This window comes from Sturnus vulgaris, chromosome 1 (genome assembly GCF_052056855.1).
Source record: "Sturnus vulgaris isolate bStuVul1 chromosome 1, bStuVul1.hap1, whole genome shotgun sequence".
NCBI classification, from domain to species: Eukaryota; Metazoa; Chordata; class Aves; order Passeriformes; family Sturnidae; genus Sturnus; species Sturnus vulgaris.
In genome coordinates this window covers 75,408,085-75,432,054 of record NC_142243.1, presented here as the reverse complement: position 1 = coordinate 75,432,054, position 23,970 = coordinate 75,408,085, and the positions used below count along the sequence as shown (strand labels likewise).

Genomic DNA, 23,970 nt, shown 5'->3' with positions numbered 1-23,970 from the left:
TTAACCTTGTCATAGTTCCTCTGTTTCTGTTTCATTCTTCTGTGAAATGGAAGGTAAAGAGTCTTGTTTATATCATCTGTACGCACTGATTTGTCTTCTATGCAATACCTGCTAATTTCAGCACTGTAAATTAAGCCTGGCCTGTTTAATGAAGATGTCTTCTGCTATGGGAGATGAATTTGCTGGATTGATTTAAAAGATGAAATGGAATTGCTGTTAAAATTGCGCCTTTTTTTTTTTCCAGATGTAATGCAGCACACAGCAGTTCACAAGAAACATAATGGAAAAAGTCCTGTTGCCAAGTAGGTACTAGTATGTAATGTGGCCTTGTTACATGTCTGAACTTCCATTTGTTAGTGCTTTGAGAGTATGTGTCCTTCTAGATTAAAGCGTTTTTTGGTTTGTGGAGCTTTTGTTTGTGGTGGGGTGTTCTAGTCTTATTGTTTGGGAGGTTGTTGCTAACTAAATCTCTATTAGAAAAACAGTTCTGAAGACCTTGTTTCTAAATCTGTAGGTCCAGGTGATTTGGATAGCTCTTCTTTCCCAAATTTTGTGATTCTTCACTATTTGAATTGATGTTTTGATTCGTGTTAAGATGAGTAGCATCAATCTGTATGACATGTATTTTTCCTATGTGCATATACCCTCGTGCTTGTACTAAAAAATTCCAATACTATTGTTTTGATGCTTAAGTACCCTTAAAGAGGAGCTTATAGGAGAAGATAATCCATTCTTGCCCTTGCTTACTGGCAAATGGGTGCACACCTTGCTGGTTTGTGTCCATTGTAAGTGGAAGCAGTTCTTAACCATATTAAAGTAGTTTATATATGCCTTCGTATCCCTGGAGTACCTAATGTGAATTCACTTACTAATGTATTTTGATTAAAAACTTCAGATATGTTTGCACATAGTTTTGCAATAATTCAACTAAATTAAGGGAAATAAATGGATACAAGAATTTACTGTGATTTACAATTTTGTTCAGTGTTGATTTATCTGTAAAATGTATTTATCTTGTGGTAAAAATTTACCTGGAAGTCCATTAATTAGAACATAAACATAATACAGAACAGTGTTGGTTAAGGTCCACAGATCTTTAACAGACAAAATTCTTGTGAACTCAGCACAAGACAACTTAGTGGTTTGTGCCTGTTTTGGTTTTTTATAACTATCCCACTTTCAACTTATATTTCCTCAAGAAGAAAGTGTTAACTTGACAAAATCGATGATTACACTGGTGGATATGTAGTCTGCTACAAAGTCATCAGAGCAGGATCCAAATTTAATAGCTTATAGTTATTAATAAAGAAATTGTCTTTTGGTTTTTTTATTCATTGTATAATGAATTACACTAAGGCTGACTGTAGTTTAGGATCTGTCTTTCAGGTAGGAGGGGACAGATATTTCCACAAAGTTCTGAGAAAGAAACTCCTTTAACTATTATTTTCTGTTTATCTAAGAGGGGGAAATGTGTTTACTCCTTGACTGCTAGAGGTCTATTAGTCCTCTCCTGTTTGGTTTATGTGTCTTTCTCCTTAAAATCTGTGCCTGTTGTGTATGCGTTGTAAAGAAATGGCACTGAATGAAACTTTTCTGTTTTTAAGTACGCATAAAGCTGTTTAGAGTCACAAGCAGTTCATCTCAAACAGCATTGGTACATTGTACACCTGTCTACCTTTTGTTTTCATTCAGTATTGCAGCCTTACTCTTGAAAGTCTAAAAATTTACTGGTAAGAAGGAGGTCACACATAAAGACAAAAACTTGAGTAATACTGCATTTCCATGAAATGACTGCAAATTTGGCAGTGAAATCATTTGGATCCACTTAGCAGAAGTTTCTAAAGTGGCCTTGCTTCTATCTTTGCAATCAGGGGCTTATGTCTGTCTTTTGGGACCTTCTTGGGTTCTTGCCATTTTCTTAATTTTTTGTTTAAATATTCTGCTGTGTATCTTTTAAGTAGTTTGAGCCCTTACTCACAGAGATACTTGGTAAGTAGCTACTGGAACTTCAGCATGTCTTGTGTTTTCAAGTGAGGTGGATTTCTGCCATCATGGAAACTGAGTAACATTTAATGTTGCAGTAACCTTCGTGAAGCAGCTTGCCAGCAGCCCTGAATTTAAAGGCCATTTCAATTACCAGCATAAATAGATAAGAATGAAAAAGGAACTCAAATTATGGTCAGATCGTAACTTTAGAGCACAAGAACTGCTGTAATTTACATCTTTTAAATCTCTTGAAAATTCCTAGGGTTTTCTGAAATCAAAATTTCCCAACATGATGAGAAACATTTATGTTGGTAAGAAAAGCCTGCAGGTTTGTTCACATCAGCATAACTTTGGGGGCTTTTCTTCCTTTTTAGCAGCACTAGCAGTGCAAAATGTTCTTCACTGGATAGCCTTAACATACAGCACTCGGAGCAGAATGGGATAATGGACTGGAGAAGGAAAAGCTGTATTGTCCAGCAGCACCCAGAGCACTGTACTAACCTACTTGACCAGGTGCGTTCTTGTTTATTCTTTAAAACCTTATCTACTCCAAGGCACTTGAGAAGACTGCCCACTACGTGTGGTGAGATTTAGCTTTAAAAGATGAAAAGTGCTCCTAAACTTGTACAAAATAAGTGTTAAAGTTGCTATGCTTACCTTGATTAGAAAACCCTTCATAATTCCTTACCACTCAGAAAGCTGAATATTTTGTTTATGAATTTGTAAATAAAATTTCCCAGCAGAATGTAAGTAATCAGAAAAGTCTTATGGTAATTTCCGATCAGGCACTTTGCTATTACTCTAGCGTTGTCATCAGAGGGGATTCCAGAATGCTTGGGCAATTTCTGTTATTTCAAGGAACAAACTAGAAACTGTGTTAGTAACTAAACTGTATTAATGCTACAGTAGGTACAACAGGTTAAACATATTCTATCTTACTTGCATTATTTGAGTAATAATAATCTTTGAAAAAAGTTAAGGGATAAATACATATACACTTCTGAGATTTGTCTCTTCAATGCTCAATCTCATTGTGCGTATAGGTAAGCAGAATAATTATTTATAAATAAAATTATCTACTACTGAAATGGGGGGAAGGAAGCTTTTTCACTGCTTATATATGGAAAACCGGGAATGTTAGAATTCTTGATATTACTCTTATTTAGCTTTGGAATTTGGCTAATGATTGTTACGTGCAGAATAGCAAGCCAAACAAAAATAGTTTGCTTATTTCATAAAGCAAGGTAATGTATTGGGGTTGGCTTCTAAACATGAAATGGTAGGCTACATCAAAGCTTAAAATACCGTGACCTTTTGAAGCAAGAAAAAGGTTAATTTACTAAAGCAGATGGAAAAACTATTTAAAGGAAGTCCAGATTCAGTGATTTGGACAGTGATTATTTCAGAATTTTCATAAATTTTACTTCCTTGCCAAATATGAGTTGTTAATAATAGTTAGCAATTGCATACTTCAAAAATTGTGTATATCCTATGTTTTTCCTTATGTGTTTTTCCTTATGTGCTTGTATGTTGTATTTAGTTCAGCAGCTTAAACCTCCAGTTTAAGGCTAGATAGCCGCTTGCTGCTATGTTGAAATAATAAATAATTTGTCATATGTACTTCCGACTCCCAACTATCAAATAATTCCGTTTATATCTACAAATTTTGTAGCTCCTTAAGTTTAGTGATCAGCCTTTTTAGCAGGTATGTGATGAAACACATTTGTTTTTATCCTCTGGAGGAAGAGCAGCATGCAAACAATAATTTGATTGATATCTCTGGCATAGTTGCAAGTAGTAATTTGCTGAGTGTTTTGCTGATTCTTGTGTAAACACAAGACATGATGCATTATTTTACAGGCTCAGATGCACTGAGCAAGTGGTTGTTTGGGTGGTTATAGTACCTGTGAGCACACTATTGGACTTGTGGACGTGCTGGTCCCAAAGGGGTGTTTTCTTGGCTTTCATAACCAATTCTGTTGTTTGAGTGGTATCTTTATATTTTCTGTCTAGCACACAGTGGAAAAACGAAGTCTGTCTGCAGTAAACAAGAAGAAAGGAAAGACACAGCTGGAAAAGTAGGTTTCCAATGTAACCAGTAATCCAGAAATTAAGTGTAAATGCATTCACTCTGATAAACAGAGTCTGCAGTCAATTACGTTGCTTTTATTTGCTGTGGTGGCACAAGAGCTGGCATAGTATGAGGCTAGGCTACATAAAAATCCTTATTTTATATTCTGTAAAGAAGTAACTTGAAAAATAGAATTTTAAGTGAATGCATGCATTTCTCAAAATGTTGCTTGGCATTTAATAAAAAGATGGAGTGGAAGTATGTTTTTAACCAATAATAAATTGCCTTTTTCCCTTTATATTTATTTGAAACTTAAAAGGTGTAAAGCTGTCCAGAATGTACTGAAAATCAAATGAGGGTTGGCGGCAACCTTTAACATTATGAAGTGGGTGGTAACTGGCTGAAACGCCTTATTGAAGATAATTTGCACATCAGAGGGCTTCAGAACTTCCTGCAGGCTACACAACTCTGCACTGTGAGAAGTGAAAGCACTTCCACCCTTACCTAATGCTCTGCCTACTTCCAAGTTTCCAGATGCTATTACACTAGACTGGTATAGGGCTGCATCACACACATCTGCTTTCAAAAGTGACTTTACTGTCTTCTGCACCATTTCCTTTTTGGTGTCTTTTCTTATATTTATCTTTATTCATAGTGTTTAGTGACTCTACTTGCAGCTTAGTTCCTGGTATATTGCACCAACAGCCTCTATGTAATTGTTTATTATTTAAATTTGCTGTTATATCTATTTAATACACATTTCTGGTCTGGAGTCACTGCCTTTGTTTCCAGTGTCATTCCGTGTTCATTCATGGTTGGTTATTTGTGCTGATGCATTTGCAAAAAAGCCATGAAATTATTTACACAGGGAGAAAGCAAAGAAAACTGACTGCAGGTTGACTAACAGAAGCAATGGAGTTCGAGTTGCAGCATCACAGCACATCCGTACTGGGACAGCAAAAGGTAAGGTGCTTTTTCCAAAGCTGTTAGTAAGAAACATAACTTGCAGCTGATTTATATGAGGTCTTCTGTAAAGGGGAAAGCACAAGACTGAAAAATGTTCTGGTGCAAGTCAGTATGTTGGCAGTCTAATTTGTGCTTTGACTTGCTGTATAGAATGCACTAGATTCAGTCCTCTGTGTCCAGTTGCTTGGGGTGTGTCTCTTCATGCATAGGTGACAAAATACGAGTGAAGCCTGCATAAGCTGGCTTTCAGGCTGGAATAATTGCAGAAACAGCTGCCACTGGGCTACTTCCATATGAAATTTAGCAGTCAGTGTGTGGACATAGACCACCTTGCCATTAGTGTGCTCTTTGCAGCCTACTAGTTCCTTCATCTGTTGTGTAATGGCCCACAAGAAACCTGTATAAAACCTGTGGTATGAACCATTGATGAGCTGTAGTGTTTAAACCAAGTGACCACTGAGCTACAACACGGAACTGTGTATGCTGCTCTAGCAGGGTTTTCAGTTTAGGGTAATCATAAATGTAGTGTCTAGGCAAGACTTGTGTACAACAGTCAGTTGTAAGACAAAATTATATTTGTGTTCCTTTAGTAAACTGAGTCTCTAAGCTTTATTAAAAATTTATGAACGTCTGTGCTACCCATTGACGTCGCCATCTTGACGTTTTCTAAACTCCCGATATCAGTTACTACCTTGCCTTTCTTAAATGTAGTTCTTGTGACAGAAGGTTGACAGAGTTTGCCTTTTTCTACACCAACTAATTGGCATAAGTGTTGAAAGGACTCTTAAAAGTGCCTTGTCTTTCTGTTGCTTCCACTTGTGATACAATCTTGATTAAGTTTTCATTCTTTCTTCTCACTACTTCTCACCTTGGAGAGTTCCAGCTGGATCTAGTTCTGAAATGGGCAGGTGTTTTTTTCCTTCTACAAACAGCATTTGACTGAAACTTTAAGAACTCACTGTTCACAAACTTAGCAGAACTAGAACAATTTTAGAAAGCTATAGTTAAGGGCCATTAAGCTGAAAACCTACTCTACAGCAGAGCTCTGCTGCGTGCATTTCTGATTGATTACTGTTTTTGTTGTCAGGCAAAGAAAGCTAATCTTTTATGAACTGACAATGACTTTAAGAGGTGATGCAGTGGTGTATAAGGGGAGAACTTGCCACTCTCTACAACCACCTCAAAGGAGGGTGTAGCCGGGTGGGGAGCAGTCTCTCTCCCCCAAGCAACCAGCAAAAAGCATGAGAAGACACAGACTTAAGCTGTGCCGGGGTAGTTTAGGCTAGAGATCAGAAAAAAATTCTTCACAGAAAGAATGATTGGGCATTGGAATGGGCTGCCTAGGGAAGCGGTGGAGTCGCCAGCCATGGAGATGTTTAAAAAAGGCTCGATATGTGGCACTTGATGCCATGGTTTAGTTGATAAGGTGGTGTTTGACACAGGTTGGACTTCATCTCAGAGGTCTTTTCCAACCTAGTTGATTCTCTGATTCTGCCAAGTTAGTAAGGAATGCTTTTCCATAGGAGTTCTGTTTGGTCACTATCCACCACTCTACAGATGTGAAACTGCCTCCTGGTAACTGTTAGCTGGTTCAAAAAGAAGCTGTAACCCACAGAGGCTGGAAGCCATTAAATCGTGGTCAGAGATGAGTATTCAACCCACTTATAAACATCAAAATGTCTTTTGAGATATTTATTGGAGACATAGTCTAAGGGAAAAAATAACAGTCTGAATCTCTGCCTGGCTTTATATATCCAGGCTTGGTTTGAAATGCCCTATTTTGAGTCTGTAATTCTTAACAGCCTCATGTTTCCTGTCATTTTTTCCTCCCTATTTTGAGCTTGTCTGAAGCATTAGTTAGTAACAATGATAATTTATAAGACTGGATAATTTATGATTAGCAGTTTAGACTTGGGCTTGTAGTGATCCCAGGTTCACTGAGGCTCCAGGTTATATTATATGTTCAAAGTACTTGTTTAAAATAATTTAAGCAATTATGGGTTTAATCCAGGAAATTATTTCAGGCATTGAAGCAAGAAGGCAACTTTTGGATGAGCCATCCCAACCTGTTAAACTTCCACTAGCGATAAAAAATGGGGGAAAATTATTTTGTTGTAGTAGTAGTAGTGGTGGTGGTGGTGGTGGTGGTGATGGTGTTCTAATTTTTGTCCTGAAGTTTTGCTAACCAAGGTTTTGCAGGTCGGGGTTACCAGCTAGTGTCTGTCATAGATTCTGAGAGAGGGTGAATTTGTCATTCTCCTTCACCTCTGAGGCTGAACTTGAAGACAAACCATAGTAGCTACTCACCCTGAAAGGTAGTTTCCAGCCAAAGGGTGTCCCGTGATCCATTCAGAACTTAGAAAACAATTTACCACTTTTTCAGTTCACCTCTTTTTCTTTTAACAGGATTTGTTGATAGAGTTTGGTTAAAGCCTGTTCTAGAAGAGTGAGTTGTGAAGTGGTTCACTGTTTTGCCACATCCCGCTGAGTTAGCTTTCTGCCTGTGCTGGTGTCACTGAGGAGCGCTGCAGCTCACTGGCAGAAATGCTGGATCACTACAGATCAGAGGAAATCAGTGTTGTAGTACAGTCTAGTATAAATATCCCAGGAATCATTCAGGATCATCATTCTTTTCACTGCTAAATATCAATTTTCAGTATTGCCTTCTTTAACACCAAGGGTTCACTCATCACAAATTTAGGGACAACACCAGTCCTGAGTGCTGGGAATGGAAGTGATAGGAATACAGGGGGACAGATGCAAATAAGTAGGAACAGACAAAATTCTCAACTAGTGTGAAATGTGAGAAAACCAAAATAACCTCACTTCCATACACTGAGATCAAAAATAAAACTAACTACTTTTATTTTTAGATCTGAATTTGGATGCTGGATCTGGTCATGATACGTGTGGAGAAACATCATCTGAAAGTTACAGCTCTCCTTCTAGTCCACAACATGATGGGCGGGAAAGCTTTGATAGTGAAGAAGAAAAAGACAGAGGTTGTATTTATGGAGAGTGTGCATGAATGTCTTTATTCCTAAACTACTCTTTCTTGCATTTATTTTAGTTAGTTTTTCAGTTTGATTAGGTACTTTGTTTTCTGAACTAGCCACAGAATACATTTTTCTTTGTGGATTTCATGACTGGTGGTTTGAGGACTTTTAGCACAGTTTAAATACCACTGAGTTTTATATTACTAAACATATACAATATTTTTTTTTGCTTTAGTGATATAACTCTCTTGAGAAATTTCCACAGTACAATAATGTGGAAAACTTTGGCAGGGAAGGGGCTGGGTTTATATGAAATTGTGTGGCATGTCCAGGAGGTCCATCTTTTTGTACTGACAGTTTGCCATTCCTTCCAAATTTAAATAGAATGTGTTAATATCTTTATAGACAGATGCAAATTCCTAATTCACTCTGTGTCCTACTCTTTGCCTTTGCAGATATACACAATTCAAAGACAGTAGCTAGTTGGGCAGGTGGATATAGGCAGGTCATGAAGATGGACCTAGCTTAATTTGGATGAATGAAAAGAATCTCAAAGTTGTCACAGTTTGGGAAGACATAACTATCATTCATGTCATCAAACTCAGTTGGTTTTATATGAGTAAATGAGTCCAGGGCATGATTCACTGTTGCTTGAAATTCATTCTTCTGACTGACAAATGCTTTTGTCCTGACAGATACAGACAGCAATTCTGAGGACTCTGGGAATCAAAATACAACCAGGTTTACAGGCTACAGTGCTGTCAGTTCATCAAATATGAACAAATCATCTGCTCAAATCTCTTCAGTGAATAATGAAAATGGGAGCCTTTCAGAAGATCCTTTGAATGCAAAGTTTCAGCATATTTCCTTCATGCCTGCCTTACACTGTGTGATGCACAGCGCTGCCCAAAAGCCTGAAGCAGTTGTCCCACCACCCATATCTGCGGATGGTAAAACCATGGGAATGCTGGTTACCACACCTGTCGCTGTCTCGCCAGTGAGAGAGTCTGCGAATTCCCCTCCTGCGGGAATGGGCCCAGTGACCTCTGGTGAACCTGAGAAACGCCTTGAGCTCATGGCTTCCCCTTTGCCAGTCCCATCTTCTTTCCTTCCACATTCTGTCCAGCCTGGTAGCCCTGCTTTGCATTTGGCAATACATAGGTTGAAAATCCCCTCTCCACAGGGATCATCAGAAAGTTGCACAGTTAATGGACCACAGCAGCCAACAGGAAGCTTAAGTATTGGATCACCAAATACTGCCTTTATCCCAGTCCACAATCCAGGTAGTTTCCCAGGATCCCCAGTTCCTACTACAGATCCCATCACAAAACCTGCGTCCCAGGTGGTAGGACTGAATCAAATGGTGCCTCACATTGAGGGAAACCCAGGAGCAATCCCTCAGCCTACCAATCTCAAGGTAGTTCTTCCAGCAGCTGGTCTCTCTACAGCAGCACCGCCACCTCCACCAGCTTCGTACGCTTTGCCAGGCAGCCCCCACGCTACCAGTGTGTTGCCCAACCAGAATACAAACGTGCTGAGCACTGGAGCGACTTCCTCACCACCTCAGTCCGCTGGCCTCGGCGTTGGTCAGGTCCAGTCCACTGTTCCTCCTGCAATCCCGACGCACACGCCAGGCCCTGCCCCCAGCCCAAGCCCCGCTCTAACACACAGCACTGCACAGAGTGACAGCACATCCTACATAAACGCTGTTGGGAATAATAACACTAACGGGACAATGTTACCTCCGCAGCAGTTGGGATCTGGCCCTTGTGGTTCTTGTGGACGCAGGTGTAGCTGTGGGACCAATGGCAGCCTTCAGATTAATAGCTATTTTTATCATAACCCACTTCATGGACAAGTCTACAGAGTTCCATCTTTCTTCACTCTGCCATCACTTTGCAATGGCAGCTACCTCAATCAAGCACATCAAAGCAATGGAACACAACTTCCGTTCTTCCTGCCTCAGTCTCCGTATGCAAATGGGCTTATGCATGACCCAGTGATGGGAAGCCAAGCCAACTATGGTATGCAGCAGATGGCAGGATTTGGGAGGTTCTATCCTGTATATCCAGCACCTAACGTAGTTGCCAACACAAATGGGTCGGGACCCAAGAAGAATGGGAACGTTTCATGTTACAATTGTGGTGTAAGTGGACACTATGCGCAGGACTGTAAGCAGTCATCCATGGAGGCCAGTCAACAAGGTAATCATGATAACTCCCAGCGGACTTGCTTTTGAGTTTAGCAGTTTCTCTTTACCTTTCTGAATGTGCTGTTTCTGGTCTTGCAGAAAGGTGTGCGTGCGTGTGTATGTTTCGTGTAAATGGTTGTGCACTAGTGACCTGCTCTAAAACTGCAAAGTATCCTATCTCTGCCTGAAAGTCTTGTGGAACAGTGTGAGGGAACGGGGTGCACAGTGTGAAGTTGAAAATGGGTTCAGAGCTGGAAAGTCAAATGATACCAGTCCTAAATTGTCATTCTTTTTTCATTGGTTTGGTTTTGGCATTATGTTGAGACTTGCATGCTGTTTTAATTTTCCCTTTCAGTGGGGTGCTTTTTGAGATAATTCATTGGCAAAAAGTGAAAGATAAAAATTATTGTCCATGATATTGACCTTGGATTCCTAAAACTTCTGAGAATTGAAAGAAAAACCAATAGACTGGCCATTTGATATTTAACATTTTCTAGGGCTTGCATTTGTACAATCAGCCATCCTTCTGTGCCCCGTCATTCAATGCATTTAACTTTTCAGACAAGTTGAGCAGAAAGGCAGGAACCAATTGGAACTAAATATAAAAGGAATAGCTTCTATTTCTCTGTTCAGAAGAATGGGGAAAATGCAGGGTTTTCATCGAGCACAAGCTATTTTTGATTCCTGCTCTTGTTCCCATTCTGACTTTAGTAGTTTGATTGGACCAGAACAGGAAAGATGAACCTTGATGGGGACCATCTTTTCTTTTCATTTTTCCAGTAGAGCTCAAATCCTGTATCTACACTCTATATCTTTTTTTTTAAACTTACAGTTCTAGCAAGAGGATGAAATAGGATAAAGTCTGAGGACCTACTTTAAAAGGACTGGAGGATGATAGTGCCTTTTGAAGAGCATGTCCATTTTGATACCTTGTAGTGGTTTTGTAATCCATTTTAATTGTGAGCAGTGACTTAGTAGTTCTCTTTCCTGTTTTAGGCACTTACAGACTGAGATACGCACCTCCCCCTCCCCCTTCCAATGATACCTTGGATTCTGCAGACTGAAACAAGTAAACATTGCCTACTTAAACTGAAGCTTGGGAAATTGGGGGAAGGTGTGTGTGGGAGGGGGAGGTTGGTCTTGTGTTTTGGGACATTCCCGGTTTTATATTCTTTTGGAATTTTCAATTGCTTTTGCACCTCTGTTCCGTACAAAAGAAGAAAGCTGAGTCCCTGGTCTCCTCCTGGTTCTACAAGAGGCTTGCGTAATGCATGTAATTCACACACACAGCCAAACAATCAGACAGAGCATTCGAACCATGCTTTTGCACTGAAGACTTGAGACATGTGCAATGTTTACTGCAGTTTAAAAAAAATTTCCTCTGACCTCTGACATCACTGGTGGAGCAGTCATATGGTGAAAGAAGAAACTTGGTCATGTTCCCCACCACAATCTTCTTCCCTCCCTCCCTGTTCTCCTTATGCTGCTGTTTTCTTTTCTTTCCCTGGTTGTCCACGTGGATTCGTTGGACTTGCATGAGTGTTTAGCAGTTCATACAGACCCTGCCCGTACTCAAAATTTAATGCTCATGAATTGAGGGGAGATGTTCAAACATCCTATTAGCAGAGTCCAAAGGAAAACATGATACTGTTTGTGTACTATACCTGATAATAATACAGATACGCAGCTCTTGAGAGGCCCAAACAAATGACAATACACAGAGCAGGAAGGGGCTGAAACTGTGTGGACTGGAACAGATTTAGAAAAATGAACGAGCTTAAATTGACAGATTTTTCTTCCCTTGTAGCTTCTTAGCCTGTATGTTCAGCAACAAAGGTGAAAAAATGGTATGAATGTTGTACTCAGTGTGTTTGCATTTGTAATGAAAGTTGACAGCATTTTTTCCTTTTTTAAAGCTATTCTACATCGTGTCAACACAGAATGAACATTACTTGATTGAATATTTTTTCCTAAACTATTACAGTGTTGCATTGTACTTAGAATGTAAATGTTTTATTTCAAACTGAACAAAAGCTATGGTTTTCTACAAAATAGTCAGGTATTAGTATTAGAACCTGTCTACCAAATAGAAAATTCACTATTTTATAACAATTTACCACTATGCGTAATTACGGTATAATGTGAAAGACTGAAATGAGTGTTAAGATGGTATTAAACATGTCAGTATCATGAGTAAGTAAGTTTAATGCTGCTGTATTTTTTATTTTATTTTTAAAAGCCAATATATGTACTAAATTGCTTCCAGGTAATATTTGATTTCCTAAAGTGCACTGAGGTTATCTGGAAGACGAGTGTGTTTTTTGACTGCTGCATTCAACACCGATGAACAACTACCACTGTATATCCATAGGGTTTGGCATTCCTCACAGTTCATGGCAGAGATGTTTTTTTTTCTTAAAATCAGACCCAGTGTCCGGTAGAGGGATGAAATAAAAATCAATCTTTGGTTCAGCCGTCTAATAAATTGCTAAACAAACAAAAAACTTGAAGAAAAAAAAAAAAGCTTGATTACTACATTTCTTCATAGATAGCATTTATATTTATAGCACCAGTGTACATTTTGAAACTTTTTTCTTGGAGGGGGGGAAGGGGAGGGAGGTAGATGAAAGCTTTAATTTAAAAAAAAAAATAAAAAACAGTTTAAGTAGTAAATGAATTATTTTGATTAAAATTTTTATTTGATCTGGGTATTTTTGGACCACTTGAAATGACTGAACTGCGTTTGAGTTGAAGTGAGGGTGTTAAACCACCAATGGACTTGTATTGTGAATTACCTGCCAGTTGTACTTTATGGAACTTATTTTATGATTTAAAATACTGTACTGTAAATAGGAGGTATGTTACCTTCTCTTTATTTGTATGTTTACCATATACTTTGATATTTGAAATGTACTGGAAAGGTCACTTATATTTCTAGAAGAGATTGGATTTTATGCAACCTTTTTCCTTGAATTAACAGCAATAAAAAAAAAGAAAAAAAAGTACCTGTGTGCATATACTGTCTTTTATCACTGAGAATGATGAATCACTACTGCTGGGTATAGGGATGGGATCATGGAGGGGATTGGCAAGCTACCATTTTGGTTGGAATTTGTCACTTTTGAGACAAAACCAATAGTATTTGATTTAAACTGAGGTCAGTCTTATGTCCGAAGTCAAGATACTGCACCTGCATTTAAACTTCTTTTAGATATAGGATATCTCCTGGTAGAAACAGGTCGTCCTTGTATGATAGACCCAGGACTTGGACTTGACCACCCCTTTCAGAACATGTAAGCCTATCCTCATGGCCCCTGGATTTGGGCTAAAATCCAGGCTAAACCTACTTTGGATTTTTTTTTTTTTTTTTTTTTTTTTTTTTTTTTTACTGCCAGGAAAATAATGTGTGTCCTAGTCATGTAGTGACCAGAAAGCGAGATCTTCTATTTCTAAAATAAATGGAAGGACAACAGGAGTTGCTGGGAGTAGGAAAGAAGCTTAGAAAAATTTGCATAGTTGCAGGGCAGTGAAGGGCCTGATAGGCACGCAGTGTCTGAATGTGCTCCGGTTGTACTTAGGAAGGGAAGGCTATCAAGTACTCTCATCTCACTGCTGTAGAGAGTACTTCTAATTCCTACTACTTAGCTGCAGTTTATCTGTGGAGCCAAGGGCCACAGATTATCTTGGATTTTTATCCCAGATTACTCCCCAGAACAGCCTCCTTCTGGAGAAATCAGTTCAGATGATGGCTGAAAATTGCCCATGAACCCAACCTTTCTTTTTCAGGTAATTCCCGTAATCGAGGTGGGAATTGAGCCCAGAACTCACACAGACACCATCAAACAGCTTCCATTGCTGCAAGTGCCCCATGTCCCTTCCCTGGACCCAAGAGAGTGCAAACACCTGTCCAAGGAGTTTGTAAATTGTGATACTACTCTGAAAATCTGCTACTTACAGTGCCATCTTGAGTTGCTAGTATACTCGTTTGCCTCTGTGCTGCAAGCAGCCCTGACTTTGACAGATCCTGGCTGGACTCAATTCAGAAGTGTAAAATTCCATACCCTGTGGCACAGCAAACAGCAGAAACACTTCATGCTTCTGGTGCTTGATTTGCTGGAGAGCTGACAGCACTTGTACCTGTCTGTCCTCTCTGGCTGAACCACTGCTATCTGTGCAATCAGGTTTCACTCCAGCTGCAGCTCCAGAGATTCTCTCTCCTGCTGAGTGGCTTGGAAGCTGCTGAATGCCTGAAAGATAAATGAGAAAATTCCACTAGTTGGTTGGCCTGAGCAGCTCTCCAGGCTGTCCAGGAGTGGCTCCTGGGTACTGCACTGCTCCTGGTTTGCAGTGCTGTCTGGATCGGAACCATTTGGTTCCTAAAGCTGGAAGAAAAAATGAATAATGAGGCAGGCGTGGGGAGGATTGGAAGGAGGGAGCATAAGGGAGTGTGACGATGCTTGCTGTGGCTGAACAGACAGCCTCATTTTCCCAACTAAGTGACCTTAAGATGGCAGGGATTGCCTAGTGCCTAGGTCTTGCCTTAGCTGATACTACTGGAGAGGTGAAGGAACAGAGCATTCCTGTGTTGCCAAGGCAGAAGGGAAGTTAAAAGGTGAGGAAAGGTACATTGAGAACCACAGAAATTGGCCGGTGCTAAGCGACTTCAGTTTTAAAGAGATGGGAGTACTATTGTAGTTTGTTTCAGCTTTGCTCTTGGTGTGAGCCTCTGGAGGTGTGCTGGCCTGGGCCTTCTGAGGGTGCTCTCCTGAAATAAGTTTGCCCAAATTCTGTGCACAGAAAAAATCAGCTTTGAGCAACAGAGCTTCCTGCTCAGGGTTGGTAACTGCAGCTGCTGGAGTTGGGCACAATATATATAAAAGCCACGAGGACTGCCCTTGTGCTTGGGGGGAAGAAGAGCTGTGCTAAAGTCGCAGTCATGAGTTGATACTATAGCTCAAGTGCTGTCTCAGTTTTGTGCAACTAACCTACAGCCCTGTGCTCCTCGCATGAGGGAGGAAGGAAAAGCACACCTCAGAGCATTTTGCCAGGGGAGCACGTTGGCTCTCTTCCCATGGCTGCATTCCTCGACCACTTACCGGAGGAGAGAAGCAGGGTTCTCATTTTGGACCAGCTTTTGATCTGACAGCAGCAGGTAGAGCCAAATTAAACTGTACATTGTGGTAGATTAGAGATCACAATGTATGAACACCTGTATTTGGTCTGGCTGAAAGGCCACCTATGCCTGCAGCCTATCACCAGCATTGATCAGTAACAGATATTTCAGAAGAAAGTTCTGACAGGAAAAAGAGAAAGACAAGTGGTAATTATTGCGAACATTGCCTAGCAAAATAATGAGTGTCAGGTTCATCCGCACAATAGGTGGCAGCATAACTCCACCAGTGGAATACATGGGCCCTTCTGAGGTACCGCTTAAGATCATAGAAATCACAGAATTTCCTGAGTTGGAAGAATCGAGTCCAGGTCTTAAGTAATCAGAACCATGACCTTAGTGTTATTGGCACCGTGCTTAAACAACTGAGGTAATCTCAGATGCTTCAGTTTAACTTGGTTTTAGGATCTTCATGCCATCTAAGTAAGCTTTGATATGTGATTTTGTAATGCTCATTTCTGCTGAGTTTTCTCGTGTTTATATGTTTTCTCACATGACAAGCATACTACTTGTTACCTCTCAAAAAAACAAGCATGGTAACTGTGTGGCCAGCAGACTGAGGGAGGTGATTCTCCCCCTCCTCTGTGGTGAGATCCCAGCTGGAGTACTGTGTCCAGCTCTAGGACAGCTCCCTAACTTAAGAAGGATGTGGACCTGCTAGAGTGAGTCCAGAGAAGGGCCATGGAAGATGATCAGAGGGCTGGAGCCCCTCTCCTGTGAGGAAAGGCTGGAAAAGCTGGGGGTGTTCAGCCTGGGGAAAAGAAGGCTCTGGGAAGACCTTATTGTGGCCTCTGATACTTAAAGGGTTCCTGCCAGGAAGGTGGTTTTAAACTAAAGGAAGGATGATTTAGATTTTATATTAGGAAGAATTTCTTTACTCTGTGGGAGGTAGAACACTGGCATGGGAAGCCCAGAGAGGAGATAGGTGTCCAATCCCAGGAAACATTCAAAGTCAGATTGGGTAGGACTCTGAGCTATCTGATCTAGTGGAAGGTGTCCCTACTCATTGCAGGGAGGTTGGACTAGATGACCTTTAAAGGTCCCTGCCAACCCAAACCAGAGCTAAAACAGCCCAGGCGTCATAATGAATATTGAAGATCCAGAGAATTGCAGCCAGATGTGAAAGCTGTGTCTTAAGAGCTATTGAGGATTAAAATGGTTCTAGATACTTTACATTCATACAATGAGAATTGCTTTCTGAGCACTGTAAAGGTTTGTTGTTTCTGGGAGTAATTCCTGAGGCAGTCTGATTATCTTTGAGGATAATGTCTCTTACTTACCTCTCTCTACCTAGCCTGAAGGTCCACAGATCAGATTTTTATCTGGAATATCTCATGCTCAGGAACATTTTGCCCAAGAGACAGAACATAATAAAACTATTATTTTTAATATTGATATGTGTTCCCTGACTGGTGTACAGGGTCACTGTTATATGAATGAGTCAATAACACAAGGTACAAAAGCACAGACTGGAAAAAAGTGCTGACCTTGGTAAAAGGAAAGCTGTATCTTAACCACTTGTGCATTCATCTTAGAACTTTCCTCTGATCTAAAATGTCCAATTTTTATTGACTTTTAAAGTATGCTTTTTTCCTGAGGCAGTGGATGTTGAAGATGCATACAAAGATAAGAAATAACTCCTACCAATGCTCATTGGTGTGACTACGGAAAGAGAGGGATTGTTGCATTAAAAACTGGTATTAAAATATTGCTTAGGAACTTCTTAGAAAAAAGTATGCAATACATAATAAAATATAATTCATATAATACAATATTACATTAAAATAGTCTTATTTTACATCATTTGTATTTCAATGCCATTTCAACATCTTTAGATTTTTTTTTCTTATTTTGACCGAAACTTAAGATTTGAAACTGATGGCATGTCTAGGCTGAGTAAATATATAAAAGCAATTATGTTGCTATCAGAATGCTCCTTTCCTTTCTTTAAAATGTTTTTTAGAGGATATGTACATGCAAAAGAGCAGACAGGTTAGCAGTTGCAAGACTTCTGGATGAAAACATCATGGGACTTATTTTAATTGCTCCTTTAAGACCAGATTGGCTCTGAGGTATCCTGACAAGGACTCCAGGGTATTTCAAACCAGGCATGTAAATCCTGGCCTCTGTCAGCATACAAAATAAAGATCACAGATGAAAAGAGCAGTAACATGAGGAGAGGAGGGCAGGGGATAGCAACACCAGCAGCAAAAAAAAAAAAATAGGAACAGGCATTGGGGTGAGACAATTTCCACACATCACTTGATTTCTTACCACAGCTCAGATCAATTTCATAGCACAGAACTTCAAAGAGCAACTGCATCAATCTGGTACAAACCCAGCTGAATTCTGCATGTCACCACAGTGCAGTTGTGGTGCAGACACATAACAGAGGAGATGAGCCCTTCCAGCAATCTGCATAGGGCTGAGTTGTGTGGACATGGGACAGACTAGAACAATACGTTCAAAACCTTACGGTTTTCATAATTGTTATGGCTACACAGAGCCAGCTAAGACACTCTTCTGGGTGTTGTTTCCCTTTGATTGTTTTTTTTCCATTTCTCATTTATATGTTTGCCAGGGATTTTTTAATCTCACTTTTGCCCTGTTTAGCTTTTCTCTTTCCCGTGTATGCTAAAACCAGGCACATGGTGAGGGTGACAGAGACTGTAATGCTATGGTTCATGGCTTAAACATTGTAATAAAGAACGTGGAGGGCCATTTGAAATGCTTTAATCTGTGATAGGGAAACTCCCAAATGATAGTACAACTTGTTAATTTAAAGTAAAATGACCAGTGCAAGAGGATAGCTACCAGAGTCTGAGCCTGTGCCAGTGCCTGCCTTTGCAAAGACAGCTAAATGGGAACTGGGACTTTGCACCACACGCTGAAAACACATTTTCCTTCCTTTCTGAGGAAGGATATCTCATTTCTAGCATGTTCTTAGTTGGAGGAGGCAAAGAACAGGATGTTAATTCAGAGTTAGGCAGGAAAGCAAATGTGCTTGGATACTCTACAACTAAAGCTTCATTCCCAAAGGCTGTCATGCCTCCAGCACCACTGGGGAGAGCAGCTGCCCTGAGGTGACAAAGCTGTCGCTTTGTCCAAGCCAGAGATGTCTATCCAAGTTGCTGGAACTAACAACAGCACTTTATTAAGTTTTGTTCTTGACTGTGGAGGGAATATTATAATGTTTTTATTGCCACCTATTGCCAGCAGGTTCCTAATGCTGATGCCTGCATGGGACAGCTGGTGGGAAGGTGCTGTGCTTCACTGCCCGGTGCAGACCTGGCAGGAGCAGGGCACTCGTGCCCTGATCAGCACTCTGCCTTTGGGCTCAAGATGCAGGGACTGCTGCCCAAGACCTGGCACAGTGGCTTGAAGAAAGAGAATGCCTGTGTTCAATCTCTGAAGCTTTTTCAGGCACCTGTGTGAGCCATGTTTTCATTTGCACCAACAGCCCCATCAGCAAAGACAACAGAAGCAGGAGGTGCTTAGTTCACCTCAGCAGGGACCATCCTGTGGCTTGCAGATTACATCTCAACCTGCATTTAGCTGGTGATGTGCCCTCACCTCCCTACTTTTTCCAGAGCACTTGGGAACCCCTGGGCAGGAGGATGCCACCTCCTGGCCGGTGGCAGGTGACATTCACAGCACTTCAGAGCAGGTTTTGGTTTGAACGTGAGTTGGGGTGAGCATCCTGGTGCTCCTGCTGGCAGAGGACTGGATGCTGTGATCAGGAATCACGGGAGAACCACGACTGCTTGCTGGTGGTCTGTGCTGCAGAAGCTTCATTTACAAACTTCAATTGTTTCTGCTTGTTAATCTATTTTAATAGCACCTGGCCAGTGGTCTTCTTGCAAGTAAGTACAGCCTGGGCTGGGATGCACTAAGTCAAGCCAGCCTGACATTTCCAATGGTATGTACAGCCAGAGTGTGGGCTCCTCACTAGTTAAGATAGTTTAACCACTTATTTGGGCCCTTACTTTTTTAGTTTCCCAAAAATGCCTTCTTGATTAATGCCCTGACGTTTCATCTTTCAGTGCACATCTTTAACCAGTTTTAGACAACATCCATATTCAAAAGACTTTAGTGCTTCAGGCTTTCTCAGTCAGAGAGAAGGCAATGGGAGCCCTCTTCCCTCCCCACTGGGCATTGTCATTCACCCTGTATTTTTCAGGCTTTTTTTGTTTGGAAATGTATCTAGTTTCCTTCTGAACTCTTTAAAGCTCCTTACTTCAATGACAGACATGTGTAACACATTCCATATGCTCTCTTCCCTTTGGTCCATGAGCTCCTCTGTCTGTCTCCGATGGAGGGACATGCCAGGCTCCCCCTGTTGCCACTTAAAAGCTGGGAAGCGCCCTTGGTTCTTTAATAAAATTAAACAAAATTAATTTTGCTTCAAACGCTCTCTCTCTGGAGCAGCACACAGCCTCGCTTTGCTCTACTTAGGTGTTTGCACGTTGTGCCGTATTGTTCCATCCATGCCAGGATATTATTTTTACAGCTGGCCGTGCCTTTGATAGAGGGAAGCGTGAGAGTTTAAAGGCAGCAGAGGGAGAGAGGGAGGGAGGGAGGATGGCGGGGGAGCTGCCCGAGTCCCCGAGTGGGAGCTGCGCTGCACCGACCGCTGTGCAGAGCGGAGCACCAGCGGGGCGGCTGCTCGGCAAAGCACGAGGGGGAAACAAGCCAAAAGTGATGCAGAATGAACAGCTGGGCCTTGGGAGCACTGATGGGCCTTAACGAGCCTGCCCAGCCTCCCCTGGGCCCAGCAGCCCCAGTTTAGCTCAGCCAGAGGCTCGGTGCTGCTCGCTTGGTGCTGTCCGTGTGCCTCATCCCGGCTAAGTGACACCCAGGTCTTCCCAGGTGGGTCTCAGGCTCATGTTTTGGGTGCTTCCCTCTCCTGCTGCTCCTTGGGCCTGGCCCATTGCTGCTCTTGGTCTGGGGCTGATGATGGACCTGTGTCCAGCCGCTGGCTCTGCTGGGGGCTGTGGGAGGCTGGGTCCCCCTCCCTCATGGAGCAGCCTCGCTGTCCTGCATCCCCCTGGCAAGCATCTCTTTGTCTCGGGTGAGGTCCCTTCTGCAACGTTCTATCTTAAAACCCCTCCCAGGTACGTCATGGTTTCCTTCTTACTGGTTCTGTATGGGCTGTGGACTGAAAAGCAGCAGGTGGAAAATAAAGATGGAGGTCACCCGATTTGCAGAGGGCAGAACGCAAATGGGGAGAGGGAAGAAAAGATGGAAAGACTCAGACTGAAATGTAGCTAATAGAGTCACTCAGTGTTGTTTATTTAAGGCTGGTTCAGGTTCAAATTCAGTCCCAGGTACTCTGGAACTGATTTCTGTCAGGCAACAAATGGAGATCCAAAGGACCCCGGTGCTGGTTGAGCCGGCCGGGGCCCTCCAGCGAGGCGAGCGGGGCTCTGCAGCTGCGCTTCCACACCGGTGTTTGTGCAGCAGTGCGGAAGCCATCAAACCGCGTGCTTGTGGATTTCACCGCTCACGGGAGACCTATTAAAATAAGGTATTACATGGTGTGCCTGAGGCAGCAGGGACAGGTGAAAGAGGGCAGATTTGGCATCGGACTGCAGTTGCTTTATCAAAGAAAGCAAAATGGATTTCTCTAATTTACAGATACTGTAGTCTCAGCTAAAAAACTCACTTGCCTGTGCTTGTCAGCACTCGGCGTCTAAAATGTCACTTTTCGCTCCTTGAGAAAAGAAGCAGCAATAATCCTGTGCTGCTGCCTCACAAATGTGAATGCAAATGCGTTGTGTGGTGATTTGTTGATTTCCAGAGACATCCTAATCCTGCAGGCTCCTTGTTGCCAGTCTAAGGCTTTGCCTGCCCTTTGTTTTATCTGTGGAGAGCAGAGTGGTTCTGGCTGGGCTCTCACCAGTGGGGTGTGCAGTAGCACCTGTGAAGAACAACCTGGGCTCAGCTGGGCACACTTATCCAAATGAAAAAAGGTCATTTTCCCCTTCATCTCCACATCCATTGCGCTGTCTCTGTCAGGTCTCTAATTTTTGGCCACAAACCATACTGTGCTACCACTTCCCATGTTCTTGCCTCACTTCTCTCACAGTGAGGCAATGGGATCAGCCACAAAATCCCTGCTTCCAGGCCTGCTGCTGGGTGAGTTGGACAATACTTTCTCTTCCCTGGTTATGCCATTTTCCTGCGGTTTCCCTCCGTTTCATCTCTTTGTGAGTCTCATATGCTGCTGTTTGTCTGCCTCAGTGTGTCCACAATGACCTTGCTCCATCCTTTTGTTTTGGGTTTCACTGGCTGTAAGTCATTTCACTTTTAATTAGTGTATGTATTTTCATTCTGTGTTGTTTATTATAGCATCATGTTCTGTTTGGATAATGTCATGTTTCGGCTCAAAGGGCTTTAAAAGTTCCGAAAATGTAGTTGGAGACAAACTCTCTCTCCAGATTCAGTTTCTTCTGAGCATCAAGCAGATTGCTCTTGCCTTCACACCCGTGGGGAGCATCAGCTGCTCCCCAGCAGTGGGGAGACAAGCCCTCCTGTGTCCAGGACAGGGAGCATTGGATAGGAATATCACTGTGGTTTCTGTCCCTTGTGGAACTTAAGAGGAAACTCGGGCATAGGCAAGGTGGTCACTCCAGTGGGTGGCAGGAGGGTGGCTGAGCTCTAGACTGGCATAGCACGTGGTGGAGGTGCACGTGGGTTCTGGATACTTCTGCTGCCCAAGGGCCAGAGCAGGGCTAAGCTTGGCTGTGCTACAGCCCAGGAGAAGCACAAGGCTTGGACATGAGCACTGGTGAAAAAGTCACCCAGCACAACAGGCAGACCTCAGTGGCTTAGCAGTGCTCTTGTCCTGCTTCCTCTACCTGGAAAATGTCTTCTTGTCCTCCCTGAGGTACTTGGAGGTTCTGCTTGGGCCAAAGGACCTCTGAAGCCAGCACTGGGGATTGAAGCTGTCCTTCCCTGCCAGGCTTATCTCTTTTTTTCCATTTTAAACACACCTTGTGTTTAAAACCACAACTTGTGGTTTGAAGGCGGGCTGAGAGTGCTTCTCCTTTCCTCTAAAATTTCGTATCTTCATGCTGAAGTGACAGCTGAAAAGACAACAGCAGCAAAAAGCTTCCAGATTAATGTACACAGACAAATCACAAGCCAAGCAATGAGGTTCACTCCTTCCTTGTCTCTGCCTTCAAGGCTTTTGCTTGTGTGTCTCAATAACTCTTGTGGGTCCTTTCCAACTCGGAATATTTTGTGTCTCCAGCAGCTCCCAGTGAATGCTGGTGAGGTGGAAATATGTCTCCATCTCCTGCCCCAAGCCAGCAAGTGCCACCAGATCTTAGAGGTCTCACAGAACTAACTGTGCTTCAGCTGGTGGCCTGTCATTCCCACCACTGATACAAATGTCCTCTTTAAGCAGGCAAAACGAGAACTATGGGACACCACACTTTAAGATTCATAATTGCAATTTCTTGATAAGCTGCTATCTCATCCTGTCCTATTTAATGCTCTTTTATTGTTGTAGACTGGGGGCTGGATTAAAGTAGTCCAGGTATAGATGTCTCACATCATTGAGGAATCTTGGTTCATTCCAGCAGGTCTTCACCTGCCTGTCCAGGCATGTGGGTGTCTCCTGTGTGTCTTGAACCTTATTTTCTTTCTCTGCATTGCTGCCACAAGTAGCAGTGGGTGGCTCTGGTGGCAGTGAGAGACCCAGGGGCAGACAGCTGGAGGAGGCCCTTGCTGCACGCCCTTTACAGGGGCACCAATGGGCAAAAGGATCAACTGTCCACTATTATCAATTTTATCTATTTTTATCAAATTTTCCCTCAATTGTACTACCTACAGATTTAATTGCATCCAAATGGAGGCACACCTGCTGGAGTCTGATAGCTGAGCTTGACACCACTGCTTCTGATGAGCTCCCCTCTGCCTCTGGGGCTGTGGACTCCCCTTCTCTCTCTAGTGCTTTTTCCTTTGTTCTAAACATGTTCCTGGAGAAAGGCTGAATGCAACTATGTGCATCATTCCCTGTCCAGCTCAGAGATAATGCTGTCCTATTGCCCCAGTATCCAGCTGTGGGGATGTTTGTGGCATGGGACTTTTTTCCTTCTCTTTCTGAGTTTACAGACCATGACTCAAGGAGGTAGCTACAATATGCAGACAGGTCTTAAGATTCTTAAGCACTTAAGAATTCTCTTTATAATTACTTCCATGGTTCCATGAGACACAGAAATGCTTTTGTCCCCCATTGCACTGATTGTAAACAGCAGTGTGAAGCTGAAAGCATAAATCCTCTCATCTGCAGCAGGCATTTGCTCTGGGAAAAATGTGTCCAGCTGGTGTCAGGAGCCCAGGGTTACATCCATGCTCCTGAATCCAGCTTGTTTGACATCTGTGGGATGGGGCTCACAACAGAGCTCGGCTGCATGCAGCTGACCCCTCTGCCCCAAGGTGCACAAGAAAGACTCGTGGGAGATGTGATGGTGGGCCACAGTGATCATTAAATGCTTGACTTTGTTTCTCAGTGTAATGAGAAACAAGGAATTGCTACCCTGAGTTAACTTTAAGCTATTGGGGAGCTATTTAGCAGGATACT

The 23,970-nt window shown here is 42.2% G+C and overlaps 1 protein-coding gene across 4 annotated transcripts in view; it reads left to right on the top strand.

Annotated features, from left to right (window-relative positions):
* ZCCHC2 (zinc finger CCHC-type containing 2) overlaps nt 1-13,215 on the top strand; it is a 43,501-nt gene extending 30,286 nt beyond the window's left edge. For 2 of the 4 annotated variants that reach the window (XM_014872426.2, XM_088170415.1), the window contains 7 exons: nt 245-302; nt 2,364-2,499; nt 4,000-4,064; nt 4,926-5,020; nt 7,897-8,025; nt 8,715-10,223; nt 11,207-13,215. In XM_014872426.2, the coding sequence (XP_014727912.2) occupies nt 245-302; nt 2,364-2,499; nt 4,000-4,064; nt 4,926-5,020; nt 7,897-8,025; nt 8,715-10,223; nt 11,207-11,274 (2,060 nt within the window). In that variant the 3' untranslated portion in view covers nt 11,275-13,215. Of the gene's footprint in view, nt 1-244; nt 303-2,360; nt 2,500-3,999; nt 4,065-4,925; nt 5,021-7,896; nt 8,026-8,714; nt 10,224-11,206 lie in introns of all 4 variants that reach the window. The other 2 variants (XM_088170408.1, XM_014872425.2) reach the window with 1 other exon arrangement.
* Nucleotides 13,216-23,970: the final 10,755 nt, after the last annotated feature.